The sequence below is a fragment of the Mesoplodon mirus genome (assembly GCF_964341445.2).
Source record: "Mesoplodon mirus genome assembly, chromosome: 4".
Taxonomy (NCBI): domain Eukaryota; kingdom Metazoa; phylum Chordata; class Mammalia; order Artiodactyla; family Ziphiidae; genus Mesoplodon; species Mesoplodon mirus.
In genome coordinates, this window is record NC_138979.1 from 36,247,127 (window position 1) to 36,265,572 (window position 18,446).

At 46.9% G+C, this 18,446-nt stretch overlaps 1 protein-coding gene and 1 pseudogene across 2 annotated transcripts in view; both read left to right on the forward strand.

Annotated features, from left to right (window-relative positions):
* HOMER2 (homer scaffold protein 2) overlaps positions 1 to 18,446 on the forward strand; it is a 69,028-nt gene that overhangs the window by 17,025 nt on the left and 33,557 nt on the right. Inside the window, exons 2-3 of the mRNA XM_082617267.1 lie at positions 2,847 to 3,003; positions 17,857 to 17,988. Of these exons, the coding sequence (XP_082473393.1) occupies positions 2,847 to 3,003; positions 17,857 to 17,988 (289 nt within the window). The remainder of the gene's footprint in view (positions 1 to 2,846; positions 3,004 to 17,856; positions 17,989 to 18,446) is intronic.
* LOC309801809 (adiponectin receptor protein 2-like) lies at positions 12,925 to 14,583 on the forward strand (annotated as a pseudogene). Its single transcript has one exon. The product of its transcript is annotated as an adiponectin receptor protein 2-like (transcript).

Sequence of the window (18,446 nt, forward strand, 5' to 3'; positions counted from 1 at the left end):
TTGTTTCTACAGCTGTCACCCTGCGGCTGGAAGGGTGTTGATTTAGGATTGAGTGGGTGGGTGGGTGAACTTGGTCACTGTTGAGGGAAGACAAACGGCCTAGTGATCCACACCCCAGAGGCTCTTGCCCAGCTCCTGGGACCTAGAAGGGAAGCTTCAGGGGGCTAGGAATGCTGGGCTGTGTCCGTTCTGGAAGGCTGGATTCTAGAAACAGCTGCAGTGAGGTAGCAGGAAGAGCGTGCCCTTGGCTTTTGTTGATTCAGAGAAATAGTCATGAAAAAGTTTCTGCATTTATCTACATCCACAATTGATGGTTAATGCCAGTATTCATGGTGTTACTCAGTATTCCTTGCATGAGGCTCAAATACATAGTAATTTGCTTTTCTAGGAAAAAGGTTCTCTCTTAGGAAAGAGCTTCCTTTCCAATAATGAACCTTCTATAGCCAGGATGGGTTCAAAGACAGCTTTACCTAAAACCACTCCATCGAGAGACCGGAACACTTAAAATTCACTTTTCCTTTTGATTTTATTTTTTGTTTCCGCTTGGGTATCCTTTTATGTCATCTCTTTGACATTGTGAGGATTAAAAAAATTTATTTTTTCTGATTTTGATTTAATTTTATACCTCTAATAACTGCTTATTAAATCTATAGTATTTTATGAATGATGGGATTATTTTTACATCCTGCTGGCTTCCCCCCCACCGCCATTTTGTCTTATTTTGGACCACTTAAAAGGATTTTCGAGCCAGTTTGCCTGAAGACCCTTTCTTCAAAAATAATTATATTTAAAAAAATTACATTTTGTAATGAGTCTATGATTTATTTTGTGTTACTCTGTGAAGTAGATACCTTAAAATATGAAATACAGTGAAATCCATTACAATTTTTATCCATCTACCTTATTTTTATTTTTATTTATTTATTTTTTTGCGGTACGCGGGCCTCTCAGTGTTGTGGCCTCTCCCATTGCGGAGCACAGGCTCCAGACGCGCAGGCTCAGCGTCCATGGCTCACGGTCCCAGTCGCTCTGCGGCATGTGGGATCTTCTCAGACCGGGGCACGAACCCGTGTCCCCTGCATCGGCAGGCAGATGCTCAACCACTGCGCCACCAGGGAAGCCCTCCATCTACCTTATTAATGCTTATTGTCAAGATCTAATTAATTCCTCACTCAACAGAAAGAAACATAGGTACTGTGCTAATTCGGTTAATAATCACATGAAGAATTTACAGGCATGTGAGTGAAAAAGCAACAATAATACAGAGGCAAGAATAACAAAAGAGATAGATTTGATGAACATTACATAAAACCCAAAGATTTATAAGTTGGAAACATAAAACTTTAAGGCTTGGTCAGTTATAAATGAATGCATCATTCATAAAATGCTGCAAATCTGAGAAGTATTTAGTAGAAATATAATATGAAGTCACAAATGGTTTGCAAAATCCTAAAACTGTTGCGTAATCCTCCCCGCTCCCCAGTGAATTTGTTGCAAAATCCTAAAAATGCCAACAGGATGTCAGAAAAAGAATAGGACACTGGACGGAGATGCAAAAACACCGCACCGGGAGTTGCCATTTTTTTTTTTTTAACATCTTTATTGGAGTATAATTGCTTTACAATGGTGTGTTAGTTTCTGCTTTATAACAAAGTGAATCAGTTATACATATACATATGTTCCCATATCTCTTCCCTCTTGCGTCTCCCTCCCTCCCACCCTCCCTATCCCACCCCTCTAGGTGGTCACAAACCACCAAGCTGATCTCCCTGTGCTATGCAGCTGCTTCCCACTAGCTATCTATTTTACATTTGGTAGTGTGTATATCTCCATGCCACTCTCTCACTTTGTCACAGCTTACCCTTCCCCCTCCCCATATCCTCAAGTCCATTCTCTAGTAGGTCTGTGTCTTTATTCCCGTCTTACCCCTAGGTTCTTCATGACCTTTTTTTTTTTTTTCTTAGATTCCATATATATGTGTTAGCATACGGTATTTGTCTTTCTCTTTCTGACTTACTTCACTCTATATGACAGACTCTAGGTACATCCACCTGACTACAAATAACTCACTTTCGTTTCTTTTTATGGCTGAGTAATATTCCATTGTATGTATGTGCCACATCTTCTTTATCCATTCATCCGTCAGTAGACACTTAGGTTGCTTCCATGTCCTGGCTATTGTAAATAGAGCTGCAATGAACATTTTGGTACATGACTCTTTTTGAATTATGGTAAAAGGAATCCAAATCGGAAAAGAAGAAGTAAAAGCTGTCACTGTTTGCAGATGACATGATACTATACATAGAGAATCCTAAAGATGCTATCAGAAAACTACTAGAGCTAATCAATGGATTTGGTAAAGTAGCAGGATACAAAATTAATGCACAGAAATCTCTGGCATTCCTATACACTAGTGATGAAAAATCTGAAAGTGAAATTAAGAAAACACTCCCATTTACCATTGCAACAAAAAGAATAAAATATCTAGGAATAAACCTACCTAAGGAGACAAAAGACCTGTATGCAGAAAATTATAAGACACTGATGAAAGAAATTAAAGAAATTAAAGATGATACAAATAGATGGAGAGATGTACCATGTTCTTGGATTGGGAGTTGCCTTTTAAGCACATTTCTCATTAGGCCAATTGCCCGGCAGCCTCAGGGTGTTGGGTTTCAGTAACTACTCCGCTGGTGTCTTTTCTTCTCCTCTCTTCCCTTTCTTATTTTAATTGTTCTCATACGTATGTATCTTTCTCCATAAATGATTAAAATCTTAGGTGGCTTAGAAATCATAAATGATACATGAAGTTCCATCAACTCATTCGCCCATCTTTCCTCTTGCAGAGAACAGCCCATCTTCACCACCCGAGCCCACGTTTTCCAGATCGACCCCAGCACCAAGAAGAACTGGGTGCCTGCGAGCAAGCAGGCCGTCACAGTCTCCTACTTCTACGATGTCACAAGGAACAGCTATCGGATCATCAGTGTGGATGGAGCCAAGGTACCATCTCGCCGGCTCACTTGAAGTCACTTATTTTCATCAAAAGCAATACGATACATTTGAAAAGTGGAGGGAAAATGGTGCACCCCAAAACCTGCCACCTTAACAGAGATGTTATTGTTATCATGTCTTTATAAGCACAGATCCCCCTTTTTTTCTTTTTTCACTTAAAGTTATGGCCAATTAAAAAAAAATTTCCCTGTTAGCACGCTGTCTTCATAACTAGCATTTTAATGCTACTTTAATAATTCCACCAAGGGCCTATAATGTCCTTAATCTCTCCCCTTATGGTTAGATACTGAAGTGGCTTCCAGTTTTTTACTATTATAGATAATGAGCATCTTCATGAAACAGATAACCTCGTTTGGTCATCATGCCTATTTCTTTTTGGATATTTCCTTAGGATAGATTCATGGAAGAAATGTTATAGGTCAAGATATTAATGATGTATGGCTCTTGATGGTTATTACCAAATGGCTTTCCGAAGAGTTCTGTCTTCCAGCATGTATGAGAATGCCAGTTTATTGCACCCCCGACAGCATTGGGTATTGTCACTAGTCTGGTTTTGGTGTTGAATTGGGAGTTGAATTTTATTAAATGGTTTTGGAGTATTTCTTGAGATAATTCTTTTCCTGTTGTTTTCATTATTCTGCTGGCTTCCTCAATATTTTTGCCACATTATGATGGGAGCAGAATAAAGAAGGATTATCAGTAGACGTATCACCAAGTTTACAAAAGAAAAAAAAAGTAGACTTGATGCTTTATAGTTTCTTTTCTGTGTTTAATCTGTGTTCATCCTGATGGACTTTTTACATGGATAACCTGCTGTCACCTGAAATTCAGTGTATCTGAAGCTGAATTCCCCTATTTGCCCTCTAAACCACCTCTCCATTTTCACTTCCCAGTCACTTGTTGCTGGAAGGAAAGAAGGAACGGAGGGAGGGAGGGAAGGAGGAAGGAAGGAAGGAAGGAAATGGAAAAGCACAGTCATTCCCTTTTTAGTTGGTAAAATGAACCTGCCTTTGAAGTGTCTCACGTTTATACCTAATGCTTTGTTTCAAGGCCATAACTCTTGTCCTGGTTCAGTCTTGCTCAGACCATTGCAGTAGCCTTCTGACTGGCCTCCTCTCGCCTGCAATCTGCCTCTAGGTCAGCGTTCCTGGGGAGTTGGGTCAGGGCTGGGTAGTAGAATAGGGCCTGGCTGTGGGCTTCTCCCTCCACAACCCCACAACCACAGAGCAGGAGGCACGGGAAGCCTCCACTGACCAGGGTTCTGATGAGTGCTCAGGAAGTGTAGAAGTGCCTGGCGCATAGTAGGTAGGCACCTTGTGTTTGAAGATTGACTATCTGAAAGATGCCTTTGTTATTTCTTTCCTTCTGGGAGACATGGTGATACAGCGGTTGTATTACCACTTTCCTTCTCTGTGCTTTTGAGCTGGAATCTTCTCAACTCTTGCCAGGATGTTCTGCTAGCAGTGGTGAATCAAGCTGACTTGCTTTCTTTTATCTGTAGATTCTGTCAGTTCATCTGCCATCCTTTGAGATGGGTTTGCACTTTTGTCAGTTGAGTTATCCCAGGACAGAGTGGGCTTAAATACAGATAAAGTGCATTTTATCTGTATTTAAATACAGATAAAATGCACTTTCTTAGAGAAAGCGCTTTAGTCCTATTAGCTGGGCTTTGAGTAATTTGTCAATGTGTCAGCCACTGCGTTGTACCGGTCTGCAGCTCCTGAAGGCTGTGACAGTGGTGGGGTCCGAGCCAAACGAGCCAGCTCTGAGAAATCAGGTAGGTGGAGGAGGGTGGGCTATCCCCCGGCTGAAGAATAGAGCTAGTTCCGGCTCAGTGCGGGGGGTCCATCAAGTTATGGAGTCACTTAAAAAGTGGGAATTGGGAACCCAGGCTGTGGGGTGCCACTGGAATCCAGCAATGGAGCCCACGGCCCTCTGGCCACGCCTCCTAAGCGCCACACCACCTGGCATTCCTGGAGCCCACCCAGAGTTCCTGCCTTACTAGTGGGGCACAGGCTCTGTGATGGGGCCTTGTTCTGCGAAAGGGAGTGTCCTGTGACAGAGCATAAGGCCCAGGGGAGTGGGTAGGGACCATCCTTAGTTGTTTAGTACCTGTGCCTGGCACTTGGGGCCGCGGGTGGGTGGCAACTGTCCTGCTCTGAGAACTGGAGCACAGAATACCAGACAGTGGTCCCCAGGCCTCCTCAGCTCAGCTGGACCTTGCCTGGAGCTGCTCAGCAACAATGTGCAAAACCAGCAGGCCAGGTCTAGGTCAGATCCCGTTCCTCCAGCTGCTCCACAGGTCAGGTGAGACATGGAGGAGGAACTCCGGCTGGTGATTTCCCCAGAGTGGTAGCAGCTCTTGACACTGCCCGGTCTTCTGTACCTTCCTCCTCCCCACCCATGGCTGAGTTCCTGATCCCCCCAGCCCCAGCTCCTGCCCTGCCCCAATAATCCAGATGGGTCTCCTTCCTCCCTAGGGGCTGGAGTAGGGCGCAGTATGCTGACCTGATGCCAGTGCCGCTCTGTTCCAGGGCTCTTGTCCGCTGCCCCTCTGCATCCCACCCCTGCCCCTGGCTCCTCATCCTTGTGTTCCACCACGTTGGGACAACCCCACTCTGTTTTAGGCCTTTGATTCCAAATGTTATCAGAACTAAGATGACAGATGGTCAGATGCTTTTAGCCTTTGGGGTGGTGTCTTGGCCCATGGGCTCTGACCTTGGGCAGTTCTAGGGCCCCCGGTCCTGCCACTCTCTCCTGGCCTGGCCATGTCACGTTTTCTGCTTGGTGCTTCTGGGCCAGCTGTCCCTCCCAAGGCGGGAGGCTGCTGCAGCCTGGAAGGGGAAGCCTGCTCTGCCCTCCCAAATGAAGGAGTCGATGTGCTTCAGGAACAGGTTGCTGGTGTGGAAGGGACTTGGAGGTGGTTGTGAGCAAAGACCACGGTGGACTCAGCCGCTGAGTCAACCACGGGCAGCCCACAGAGCATGGGCCCCCCGTGAAGTGAGGAGGTGCAGCCAGCTGCTTTAGCAGCTGTCGTTCCGCACCAGGCATAGCAAGCTCCTCTGCCCTGTTCGAGCATTGGTCGTGCTCTACTTGGGGAACGATGTGGGGAAGCCCTCTCCTTCCCCTGAGAGCCTTTGGTGCTGTTCATCGTAGGAAAAATCTGTGCGCAGACCTTTTCTTCCTTCTTCCAAGGAAGGTATTTCATGTGTCAGTCGCAGCTGCTGCTGAAGACATACGTGGGTGGGAGTACCGTGGTGCATAGCTCCAGCATTGCCTGGGGGTTCTGTGGATCCATGTCTGGGCGTGGGGGGCTACCAGGAGACTGTGCTCTTTGAGGAACAGGCCTGGCTCATCTTTGGAGTCTCAGCATCAAGCTAGAGTGGGCCATGCCATAGACATGGGTCGGTGACGAGGTCAGGCCTGGCCACATCCTCTCCAGGCCTGCAGGAGGTGTGCCATGTCCACAGCAGGACAGTGGGCAAGAGTAGGATCACCGCCAAGAGGGAACCAGGACCAAAACCTCAGAATGTCACCCAGGGTCAGCCCTGTGCATGGACAGATGGGAGCCACATGAGGGCACATCCTGTCTCCCAGCTTCCCAGAGCGCTGATGTGAGCCATCACATCACCGACAGCCGCAACCAACAGCCGTGTGACTGATGGTGAGTTTTTGTGCGGAACAGCCAACTCCGTTGTAAAGGGACTCCATTTCCAGAGGATTTGTTAATTGAGCCGTCGCAGCAGTTGATTTCATTGTGCTGTTGGCACTCTTTACAGACTGAGTTAACCATTGCCATCCTTATGAGGAATTGCCTGCACCTGTGGACAAGACCTGCCTGGAGCAGGTGTTTCTCCCGGGTGCTCTGGATGGCTCCCCGCCCTGGGTTCTCAGTTATTTATAGGATCACAGAAGCCTATATTGGAAGAGACCTTAGACGTCATCCATTCTACAAACATTTAGCAGCACCCGCTGTGTTCTGCCTAATCACAAAGTTTGGAGGATATAAGCCTCTGAAACTCTGACTTGTTTGGTGTTTTGTCTGGGAATGTGAATTGCTTTCAAGAACACAGTCAGGGTCCCCTCCTCCACCCATCAGTATAGTTTCCTCTTTTTTTGGTCATTGTTTTGTTTCTGTTTTTTGTTTTTGTTTTTTGATGTGGACCTTTTTTTAAACATCTTTATTGGAGTATAATTGCTTTACAATGTTGTGTTAGTCTCTGCTGTATAACAAAGTGAATCAGCTATACATATACATATATCCACATATATCCTCCCTCTTGCCTCTCCCTCCCACCCTCCCTATCCCACCCCTCTGGGTGGTCACAAAGCACTGAGCTGGTCCCCCGGTGTTATGTGGCTGCTTCCCACTAGCTATCTATTTTACATTTGTTTGGTGGTGTGTAAATGTCATGCCACTCTCTCACTTCATTGATGTGGACCATTTTTAAAGTCTTTATTGAATTTGTTACAATATCGCTTCTCTTTTATGTTTTGGTTTCTTGGCCATGAGGCATGTGGGATCTTAGCTCCCCAACCAGGGATAAAACCCTGCATTGGAAGGCGATGTCCTAACCACTGGACCTCCAGCGAAGTCCTTAGTTTCCCCTTTTGGATAAATACAGAGCACCTTCTGTTAAGGGAGCAGACATATGGAAGGTTCTCAGCACACAGTAGGATTTTCAATGAATGTTGGTTTCTCTTTTTCCCTGACTATGGTTTAAAAAAAAAAAGAATAAAAGCATCGATTAATACCTTTTCTGGAAGCAGGCAACAAGTCTTTTAATTGCTGTAACTCATCCCCAGCCTCTTCTGTGTTCTGACTTCTGTCTCCGTGGATTTGGGGACTTGCCCTGAATAGGAACCAGGAGGCCTGCCTCCAGCTTCCTCTGAAGCCGGAGCTGCACTAGGGACTGGAGGAGCTTAGCTTTTTGCTTCTTCCAGGTACCTCTTGGTTGCATGTGCTCTGTGCATTGTCTGAGAAGTGGGTTCCAGTGATCTGCAGGAACTGAGTCTTTTACTGGGGAGTCACTTTTTTTTTTTTTTCTCCATGAACGTTTCAGAGAGAATTCACAAAAAAGAGGAAGGGGGTGGGCATAGGGGTCGGGAGCCCATATTAAAGGTTGTGCTTTAAAGCAGCCCCTTCATCCTTCTGGGCTTCACTTTCTAAGGGTGCTCCCCTGCCCCGCCCACCCCCACCCCCCACTGGCCTTCCCAAGTCCCCAGGGAGGCACCAGTCCTGGTCCTGCTGAGTCCGTCTGCTTCATCGAACACCCACGCGTGCCCTTTCTCTCCACACCCAAGGCCTTATTCTTCCTTGTTGCCTCCTGACTGTCCTGGCTGCCTTCTGCATGCCTTCACTCCTCAGGCCCTGCCTTGGTGCTTCTAAAGTCATTTTCTACCCAGGCCTCTTCCCTTGAAACTCTGTCCCCTCTTGCTGGGTGACATCCTCCACTCCTGTGACCCCAGAGTCTGCTAAGCCTCCCCCCGCTTACCTGAGGCCAGAACCCACAGGTCCAGCCACTTCCTCTGCCCCCAACACAGTTTTTCGGTGTCCCCATGCACAGGGCACCGCCTTCCCTTTTCACAAGCTTCTGCTCACACGGGGGAATTCGTCTCCCTGACAGCTTTGTTATAGCTTTGCATGTGCTTTATTTTTAACTGTTTATCTGTGCCATTTAATGTCTGGTAACAAAGCAAATACTCATGTACCCAACACCCAATTGAGGAAGTCTGTCTTTTACTAGTCCTTCAGAAGTCTCTTTCTGGACCTCTCCCTAATATAGGCACCTGCCGTCCACCCTGCAAGAGGTTACTACTTTCTTGAAATTCGTATTAAACATTCCCTTGCCTTTCTTTATAGTTTTGCCACCTGTGTATATATCCCTAAGCCAGAGGTTGGCAAACTTTTTCTCTAAAGGGCCTGATAGTAATTTTCTTATGAGCTGTACAATCTGTTTCCCAGCTCTTCAACTTTTCTTTTGTATCAATAGCAAGGAAATGGCCAGAGGCCAATATGTACATGAATGGGTGAAGCTGCGTACCAATAAAACTTTATTTACAAAAACAGGCTGGATTTGGCCTGAGGGCTATAATTGTTGACCCTTGCCCTAAATATATTATTTAGTTATGCCTGTTTTTGATTTTTACATAAATAGAATCATACCGGAGACCTATACTGTATGTCTTCTTTTGTGACTTTTTTTTTTTACTTAAGTTTTTGTTATCATCCATGCTGATACCTATAGCTTTGATTAATTTTCACTGCTAGGTAGTATTTCGTTGTATGAATATACCATAATTTATCCATTCTGCTGATGGTGGACATTTATGTTTGCAAACACTGCTACCGTGAACATCCTTGTGCGTTTCTCCTGGTGTACCTATGCAAAGGTTTCTCTCAGATATATACTTAGGAGTGGAATTGCTGGGTGGTAGGGAATGTGCATTTTAAACTTTATCAGAGAAAGCCACGTTAGTTTTCAAAGTGATTTTGCCAATCTATGAGAGCACCCATTGCCCCACATCCTCACCCCCACCCTTGGTATCATCAGACATATTTTGAATTTGGTGAGTATATAGTAGTAATGGTAATGCAGTTTCCACATTCCTAGTGACATTGAGCTTGTAGCTTATGTCCGTCAAACTCAACCTACCTCATTCTCTCCAGTCTCACAAGAGAGGGGTCCATTCACCTGCCCAGAACTAAGCCTCCCTCAGGTCCCATCTCCTCACCCCCACCCCCAGAATATCCCTCACATTCACACAGCTGCACTGGGCACTCAACTGTAGCAGACCCAGAATAGACAAAAGGTCATATGTGTCCACTTCCTTTCACTTCTTCATGCATGCTTGAGGAGGGTGAAAGTCAGAAATGAGTCAGAGCCTCAAAGAGAAACAGGCAATAAGGTGGATTTCAGGTGCAAGTGCAGTTAGCCAGCAATGATTTGGGAACCCAAGAGGAACATGCACAGAAGGAATGTGTCCTTAGAAGCTTCGATCTGCCCAACTTCTCAGGAGGACATGGTGTTGGTGGGCTGAGCCAGGGGTAGCACAGGATGGAGTTTCCATGTTAGTGGGAAATGAAAGAAGAGGGTCCTGGGATTGACCACTTTTTAATGGCTTGATTGCCCCAGCTGTCCATCTTGCTGCTTTTGAGGTCAGTTCACTGGATTTCCTGGGAGAATGGCCAGCCAGTTGCCTCACTAATTGTAGAGATGAGTTTACTGTTATGACCTTGAGATTGTTCAGACCAGCTACCTCTGGTGAGTCATGGCAGTGTAAAGGATATTGTAGAAGTAAATGATGGCTTTCCTTCCCTTCTTCTCTCTCCTCCCCTTACTTCCTCCCTTCTGGATCTTGCAAGTTCCAGAAGTCCCAGAGCCTTTGGTGAATCATTAGGAGACAGCCAGGGCATTGCAAAGTCCGCAGAGAAGCAGCCTGACGGATTGTAAGAGCAGCACGGTGAAGGGAGGAGGCTTTCCTTTTTCGCCCTCCTGGCTGACCTCCAGTTTGTGGGATCTTATAGGTTGTGTTTGGTAAATGCCTGGGCACCTTGATGCCAGTGACAGAATGAAAGGTAGCCGTGCTGAACTGGGATCAAAGCAATCCCCCAGTAGAGCAGACATGTCAGTAGGGAATGAAGAGGACAGAGGCACTCCCACTGCAAAGTTTTGATGAAGACGTCCTGCAAGACTGGGAGTTTGTGTTCCAGGAGTGAGCAGACCTTTCGTCTACACTGGGTCTGTGGTGGTGAGCACCTAGTGCATTTGTATGGGTAGGAGGGACATCTTGGGGGTGGAAGTGAGGAGGTGGGACCCAGGGGACTGAGGCTTAGTTCTGGGCAGGTGAATGGGCCCTGCTCTTGTGAGACTGGAGAAAATGAAGTAGGGTGGGTTTGATGGACTAAATTATAGGCTGGGAGTTCTAATACACCTCTGTACCCTCCACTCCCTGCCAACACACGCATGATACAGGAGGGGAGGAAAGAGATGGGCAGTTAGTGAGAGGTCTGGAATCACTGCTTAGAGTGAGCACTGTGGGATCTGAGCACTTGAGGAATATCTGCAGCTAATCTTAGCTACCCATTTGAAGTCATACTAATCAACTGTATTGGCATGTTGAAGTTCAATTTTGCTTCTTGTTGTAAACAGCAACCTTATGAGAGGTTGCATGCTTCCCATAAACATTATAGAAAAATGTCACTTGAGACACAGAGTAAATTGCATCTCCATAATTCAGCACTTCTGCTTTTGAGTAAGGTATATAGATGCAGCAGGCCAGTGTTTCTTCTGATGGCAACTAGAAAAAGCTGGATAAACACAGTTTAAAGACAACAGAGAACTGTAGAAACAATGAGGACTAGAGGGACTAAACTTCCAGAGAGGTGAGGACCACTCAGGGATGACAATCAGAAGGTCTTTTCTCTCTTGGGAGCATTTGTCAATCCTGGGTGCGGCCTGAAGACTGGGGCTTGGCCCATGTATAGGGATGCCGCTGGGACAAAGAGACACTAAGGAAACATTTAGCAGTGCACAGGGCTAGAGTGACAAAGGTGGAGATTTGAGGGGCTTCAAACCCATGGCTAGTTTTCCCCACAGGACATTTGCTGAATTCCAAGTCAGTGCCAGCATAATGAGTTAAACTGGATATTTCTGAAAGGCAGAGTAAAATTTTCCTCAGATTTACAGTGCTTAGAAAGCAAAGACCTGCCAAGGGGTCTGAGAAGAGAACAGTAAAGACATGAAAGCCCCAGAGGGATAGGGAATGGACACTGGGCGTCTGCATACCCTTTTCACCTGGGGCACTCACTGATTCTAGAAGTAGCTAGGTGCTGAAAAGCCAGGTTTGGCTCCTGGGAAAGATGACACCTAGGGAACAGAGAAACCAGCAGAGATTTTGGAACTTGAGTGACAAAATTGGAGACTTGAGTGGCCCAAATACATGGCTAGTTTCTCCTTCAAGGTTTGCCAGATTTTGAAGATGCATGGTTTTGGAAGGCTACAGAAGCTGAAAACCTGTGATAGACAGAAGTGAATCTCCTGCTCTCTTTCACGGAAGAGCAGATAAAGACCTGCCAGGTTCTCAGCTGAAAGCTTTAGAGGGCCTGCCCTAAAAACAGGGGCAAACCGGTGGCAAACTGAGCATTACCAGAACTGAAACCGAGCCCTGACCCTTAGTCACTGAGTTAGGGATTACCGATCTAGCCTACTTGCCTAGCAGAGGAGAGAGAAAACTCTATCTGTAGATGGTAACATCATGTGAAGCCCTAACAGTTCTTTTATACCCATTTTCTACCATACAGTGAAAAAATTCCTGCATGCCTAGAATCAAGAGGGCAAAAATCAGATAATAGAAACAGATTCAAAGATAATCCAGACGTTTGAGGATTTAAAAATAACTATGAAAAAAAATAAAATTAATAAAATAACTATGAGTAATATATTCAAGGACATGTAGGAAAAAATGAACAAAATAGTTGAAAGGAAGGAGGATATTCCCAGAGATTTATATTTTTTTTAAAAGAATCACAAGGACATTCTAGAACTAAAATAATACAAAGTCTGAAATTTAGAACCCAGTGGATAGGTTTAACAGCAGTTTGGATATATCAATAGCCAAGACGCGTGAACTAGAAGACAGATCAATAGAAAATACCCAAATTGAAATGGAGAGACCCAAGAATCAGGGGATGAAAACTGATAAGAATATAAGCTGTGACGCTGGGTCACGGCGGTGGCGGCGGGCAGCCCCTCTGCTCGTTTGGGGTCCTGGCAGCCGTGGTTCTGAGGAGCCTGAGATACGTGGCAAGGCGGCGGCGAGCTCTGGGTCCACTCACTATCCTAAGAGTCTATCCTCCCAAGAAGAAGGAACAGAAAGACCTCTTTGTAAGAAAGGTGCAGGTATCCCATGAACAAGACAGCAGAAAACCGGTGAGTACAGCAGGACTCCAGAGCCAGATATAAGGCTCAGAAAAGGGCATCAACTTGATGGTACAAGGAGAGGTGACAATGGCATCCACCAAGGAGATTTGGAGCCTCTTGTAGAGGCATCTGTCCTTTCTTCCTATCATAAAAAAAGCTTGGAGGAAGGTCACTGCAATGATGGAACATCTCAGGAGGAAGAGGGGCTTATGGGCACGTCCCTCCTCTTACAAGCCCACCACGCCATGGAGAGACTGGAAGAGTTTGTGTGTAAGGTCTGGGGAGGTCGGTGGCAAGTAATGCCTCATGATGTGCTACCGACTGGCTCAAGGATAACGACTTCCTCTTGCATGGACACTGGCCCCCTATGCCTTCTTTCCAGGCCTGTTTTAAGAGCATTTTCAGAATACACACTGAGACAGGCAACATCTGGCCACATCTCTTAGGTTGTGTATTCTTCCTGTGCCTGGGGATCTTTTATATGTTTCGTCCAGACATCTCCTTGGTGGCCCCCCTGCAAGAGAAGGTGGTCTTTGGATTATTCTTCTTGGGGGCCATTCTCTGCCTTTCTTTTTCATGGCTGTTCCACACAGTCTACTGCCACTCAGAAGGGGTCTCCTGTCTCTTCTCTAAACTGGATTACTCTGGTATTGCTCTTCTGATTATGGGAAGCTTTGTCCCTTGGTTTTATTATTCTTTCTTCTGTAACCCACACCATGCTTCATCTACTTGATTGTCATCTGTGTGCTGGACATCACAGCCATTATCGTCTCCCAGTGGGACATGTTTGCTACCCCGCAGTATCGGGGGGTGGGAGCAGGAGTGTTCTTGGACCTTGGCCTGAGTGGCATCATTCCCACCTTGCATTATATCATCTCGGAGGGCTTCCTGAAGGCCGCCACCCTAAGGCAGATCGGCTGGTTGATGCTGATGGCCAGCCTGTATATCACAGGAGCAGCCCTGTACGCTGCCCGCATCCCCGAGCACTTCTTTCCCGGCAAGGATGACATCTGGTTTCACTCCCATCAGCTCTTCCACCTCTTCATGGTGGCTGGCGCTTTCGTTCACTTCCACCGTGTCTCGAACCTCCAGGAGTTCCGCTTCATTATCGGCAGAGGCTGCAGTGAAGAAGATGCACTGTGATACCTGCTGGTGGCCGGGGACTGTGACCTTTAACCAGGGCCTGCGGTGCCTGCAGGCCTCCCTCACTGGCCGGTGACACCAGTAGCAGAGGAACCCCAAACCCTGGCAGCCTCGTGGGCTTTGTGACGCCCCAGGGCTCCAGGTGGTCCGCGACTGGGAAGAGAAAACAAAAATAAATCCCACCTCAGAGGTGGAGAAGGGGAGAGGTGGCCCAAACCCTGCCTTGTTCTTCAGTCTGCTGAGTGAGGGCACTGCAAGACCCTGGCAAACTGGCTTCTGATCCCGGTCCTGCTTCTTTGTAGATGCCGGGACAGTTTAGCTGGAGGCTCATTCTTTTCCCTCTTCTCTCCTTAAAACAATACGCAAACCAGTTTCGATGAACATTTATATCCTATAAGGGGTGGGAGTGTGCTTTTGGGAGAACAAAGAAATTAATGTAAATAAGATTTCTGACTTACTGTTTAAATAAAAATTTATATAAATGTTTTAAAAAAAAAGAATATAAACCATGTTGGACACGCTCAAAAGATCTAGCACACATGTAATGGGAATCCCAGAAGGAGAGGAGGGAGAATGGAGCAGAAGTAATATTCATAGAGAGAATGGTTGAGAATTTTCCAAAAACTGATGAATTTTCCAAAATTGATGAGTCTACAGATTTAAGAAGTTGAATGGGACTTCCCTGGTGGCACAGTGGTTAAGAATCCACCTGCCAGGACTTCCCTGGTGGCACAGTGGTTAAGAGCCCACCTGCCAATGTAGGGGACACAGGTTCAAACCCTGGTCCTGGAAGATCCCACATGCTGCAGAGCGACTAAGCCCGTGTGCCACAACTGCTGAGCCTGTGTTCTAGAGCCCACGAGCCCCAACTACTGAAGACCACGTGCCTAGAGCCCATGCTCTGCAACAAGAGAAGCCACTGCAATGAGAAGCCCATGCACTGCAACGAAGAGTAGCCCACCCCACCGCAACTGGAGAAAGCCCATGCGTGACAACAAAGACCCAACGCAGCCATAAATAGATAGATAGATAGATAGATAGATAGAATCCGCCTGCCAATACAGGGGACATGGGTTAGATCCCTAGTCCAGGAAGATCCCACATGCTGCGGAACGACTAAGCCTGTGCGCCACAACTACTGAGCCTGCGCTCTAGAGCCCACGAACCACAACTACTGAAGCCCGCAGGCCACAACTACTGAAGCCCAAGTGCCTGGAGCCCGTGCTCCGCAACAAAGAGAAGCCACCTCGGTGAGAAACCCGCATGCCGCAGCAAAGAGTAGCCCCCGCTTGCCATAACCAGAGAAAAGCCCGCAAGCAGCAACGAAGACCCAACACAGCCTAAATAAGTAAGTAAGTAAGTAAGTAAGTAAGTTGAATGAACCCCCAAGAAGCATAAATATAGATTTAGTTAATCATTGCCTTATGTAAGCAATACATACATTATATTCTTTTTAACCAGTTACTAGTTTTATGACCTTGAACAAGTCATTGGAGCTTGTTGAGCATCAGTTTCCCCATCTGTAAAAATGGGGATCAGATGAAAGACTGAAAAACTACCTTAGGAACTGTTAAGTTCTAAAGCGATCTAAAGATGACCAATGGGCATCACCATTCTTATTCCAGCTTGACTGACAGTGGGACAGCCTGTTTGGGACAGGCTTCAGAGGAGTATCAGCCTCTGTCCTCTGCCTTTCAAGGGGGCTTCAGGGAGAGGGTGTGGAAGCTGACCTAGGGGCAGAGGTCTGTTGTGAGGAGCAGAAAGATTTAGAATGGGTGTGGTCATTGCTTTGCCCTCCCAGGATTCTGGTAATTGAGAGGTGATCAGGGTTGGCTTCCTGGGATCACATGATCCACTCTGATCCAGCTCCCAGCCACATGCCTTCCCTTGGCCTGCCTTGGTTCCACTCCATCGGTCCTGCCTGGGGCTGAGCCAGAACCCAGCCAGCCTTTGAGGTCCCAGACGCCTTACTTTGTACTTGCCTCTGGTTTAGATCTGCATTTTCCACACCTCCCTCCGCTGCCCCCATTTCTTCTTTTTTCTTTTTTTTTTTTGCGGTACGCGGGCCTCTCACTGTTGTGGCCTCTCCCGTTGTGGAGCACAGGCTCTGGACGCTCAGGCTCAGCAGCCATGACTCACGGGCCCAGCCGCTCCGCGGCATGTGGGATCTTCCCAGACCGGGCCACGAACCTGTGTCCCCTGCATTGGCAGGCGGACTCTCAACCACTGCGCCACCAGGGAAGCCCTGCCCCCCATTTCTTGATAGTGTCTGGTGACAGCAGGCAGAGCTCTTTACTAACTGTTGCGTTCAGTTATCTGAAGAACATGTGGTAAAAGTGTCTTAGCTCACACAGTCTTGGGAATTAGAGGAACTAGCACAGGAAGGAAAAGCAACCTGGAGTGCGGTGAAGGCATCAGTACTTCCTAGCTGGGGCAAGAACAGGAGCCATCATGTATAACATGAGAAGCACGTCATGCAGAAGTTCAGAATACAGGACTTTGAGTCAGACAATCTGGGTTTTACCTCTAGCCTTTGCTACTTGCCAACTCAGTTTCTCCTGTGAAATGAAGGTGGTAGTCATACCTCATAGGTTTGTTGTAAGGCTTAAGAGCTGATATAAGTAGTTTTTTAGTCTTCAGTAATTTAGTATTCAGGCTGCCAAGGATTTCTGCCAAGTGAGCCTGTTATTGATACTTTATAACACTGATCAGTTGTTTAGTGATTACTTACATGTCTCTACCCTCTTCCTGACTACCTGCAACTTGAAGACCAGGACTCTTGACTCCTTCCCCTTTGTGTCTTTGGATAGTAGACTATCAGGCATATAATGAATGTTCAGTGAATGTTCGTTGAATGAATGAATGTACTGTGTGCTGGATATCATCCTTTTACCTCCACATTCATCCTCTACCCTTCTTCACCCTGCTCTGGTCCCTGAGGGGCCGACCCGCAGATGACATCAGTGGGCTTGCGGGGCCTCTGGCTTCTGGTTGGGTTGGGCCAGTGGCGGGAAATCAGAATGGCAGAGGCGAGGGCATTTGTCCCACTGGCTCCCCCTCTTGTGAGGTCACCATGTGCTGGTGTGTCCCTCAACAGAAGGTCTTCTCTCTCGTTAAGGCAGCCTGTGCTCCATGACTCTCTCCTTCCACGTCCCATAGCCTCTTCACCCCCTCATCCTTTAAAGCCAAGGAGAGGTGCCAGCAGCTAGCACCAGGTCCCTGCACTGTCCATACACCCAGCTCACACCTGTCTAATTAGTCAGTAAATTAACCCTCCAGAAATTATCCCAATTAGAGTGTACCTTTTCTTTCCCGTGGGGAAGCAGCAAGCCCCCATTGCTTGTGGAAATTTTAAATGGTTTGAGCTGGACCCCGGGGGCTCTAGGCACTTAAAAAGGTAGGCAGCGTGGTTCTTCAGAGGATGTGTGACATGGCTGGCCGTTAAGGGCCATCGGATGTGCGACAGCTTTGGGGAAATAAGTAGCAGTTTTGGAAACTGTTCTCTACTTAGGAGAGACTTTCTCCCACTGATAACCTGTGAAATCTTATTTTAGGCTGACTCTCTGTTTTTAAATCTCTGAAATTGCCTGTTATCATGGCTGTGTGTATATGACTCAGCGTGGGATGTGCCAGGAGAGGAAGAACTCAGGACCAGATATAACAGTGGGGATGCAGGCTTTACCTACTAGCTTTGCCAACAGAGGAGTTTTTAAGGAGTTACTTTGGTGTCTAATTCAGTGTTTAAATGTCGACTCTTTGGGCTGTTTCGCTGCAGGTGATCATAAACAGCACAATCACACCCAATATGACTTTCACCAAAACATCGCAGAAATTTGGGCAGTGGGCCGACAGCAGAGCCAACACGGTGTTTGGTTTGGGGTTTTCCTCGGAGCAGCAGCTGACAAAGGTAATGTGGTCCTTCCTGCAACGCCGTGGGTGCCATGTCCAATGCTCTTCTCATTCAGTAGGTAATTGCCTGCTGAGGGATCCAGTGCTGCTACTACTGGTTGAGCAGATTCCTCTCTGGCCTTCAGTTTTCTCCCCTCTGGCGCTGCAGGGCTGCCAAACCAGATGACCTTTTAGAAACATCAGTTTCCTTGAAAATGGAAATGTTGTTTAGAGAAGGAAAACATCTCTAACAATGCTGCCTCACAGCCTGAGGTGTAGCCTCAGGACGCAGCTTTGCCAGCTGTTCCTTCCCCAGGTGTCCACCGGGCCCCTGCACCCAGGGTGTGTCTGACAGCCATCAGTGTCACTGACTGTGGTTGGAGCCCTCAGAGAGGGGGAGTAAGGTGATGCTCAGTAAGAGTTTTAAAAGGTTTCTGCTCCCAATTTCCAACATGCATGTGGGTGGAGGGTGGAGGG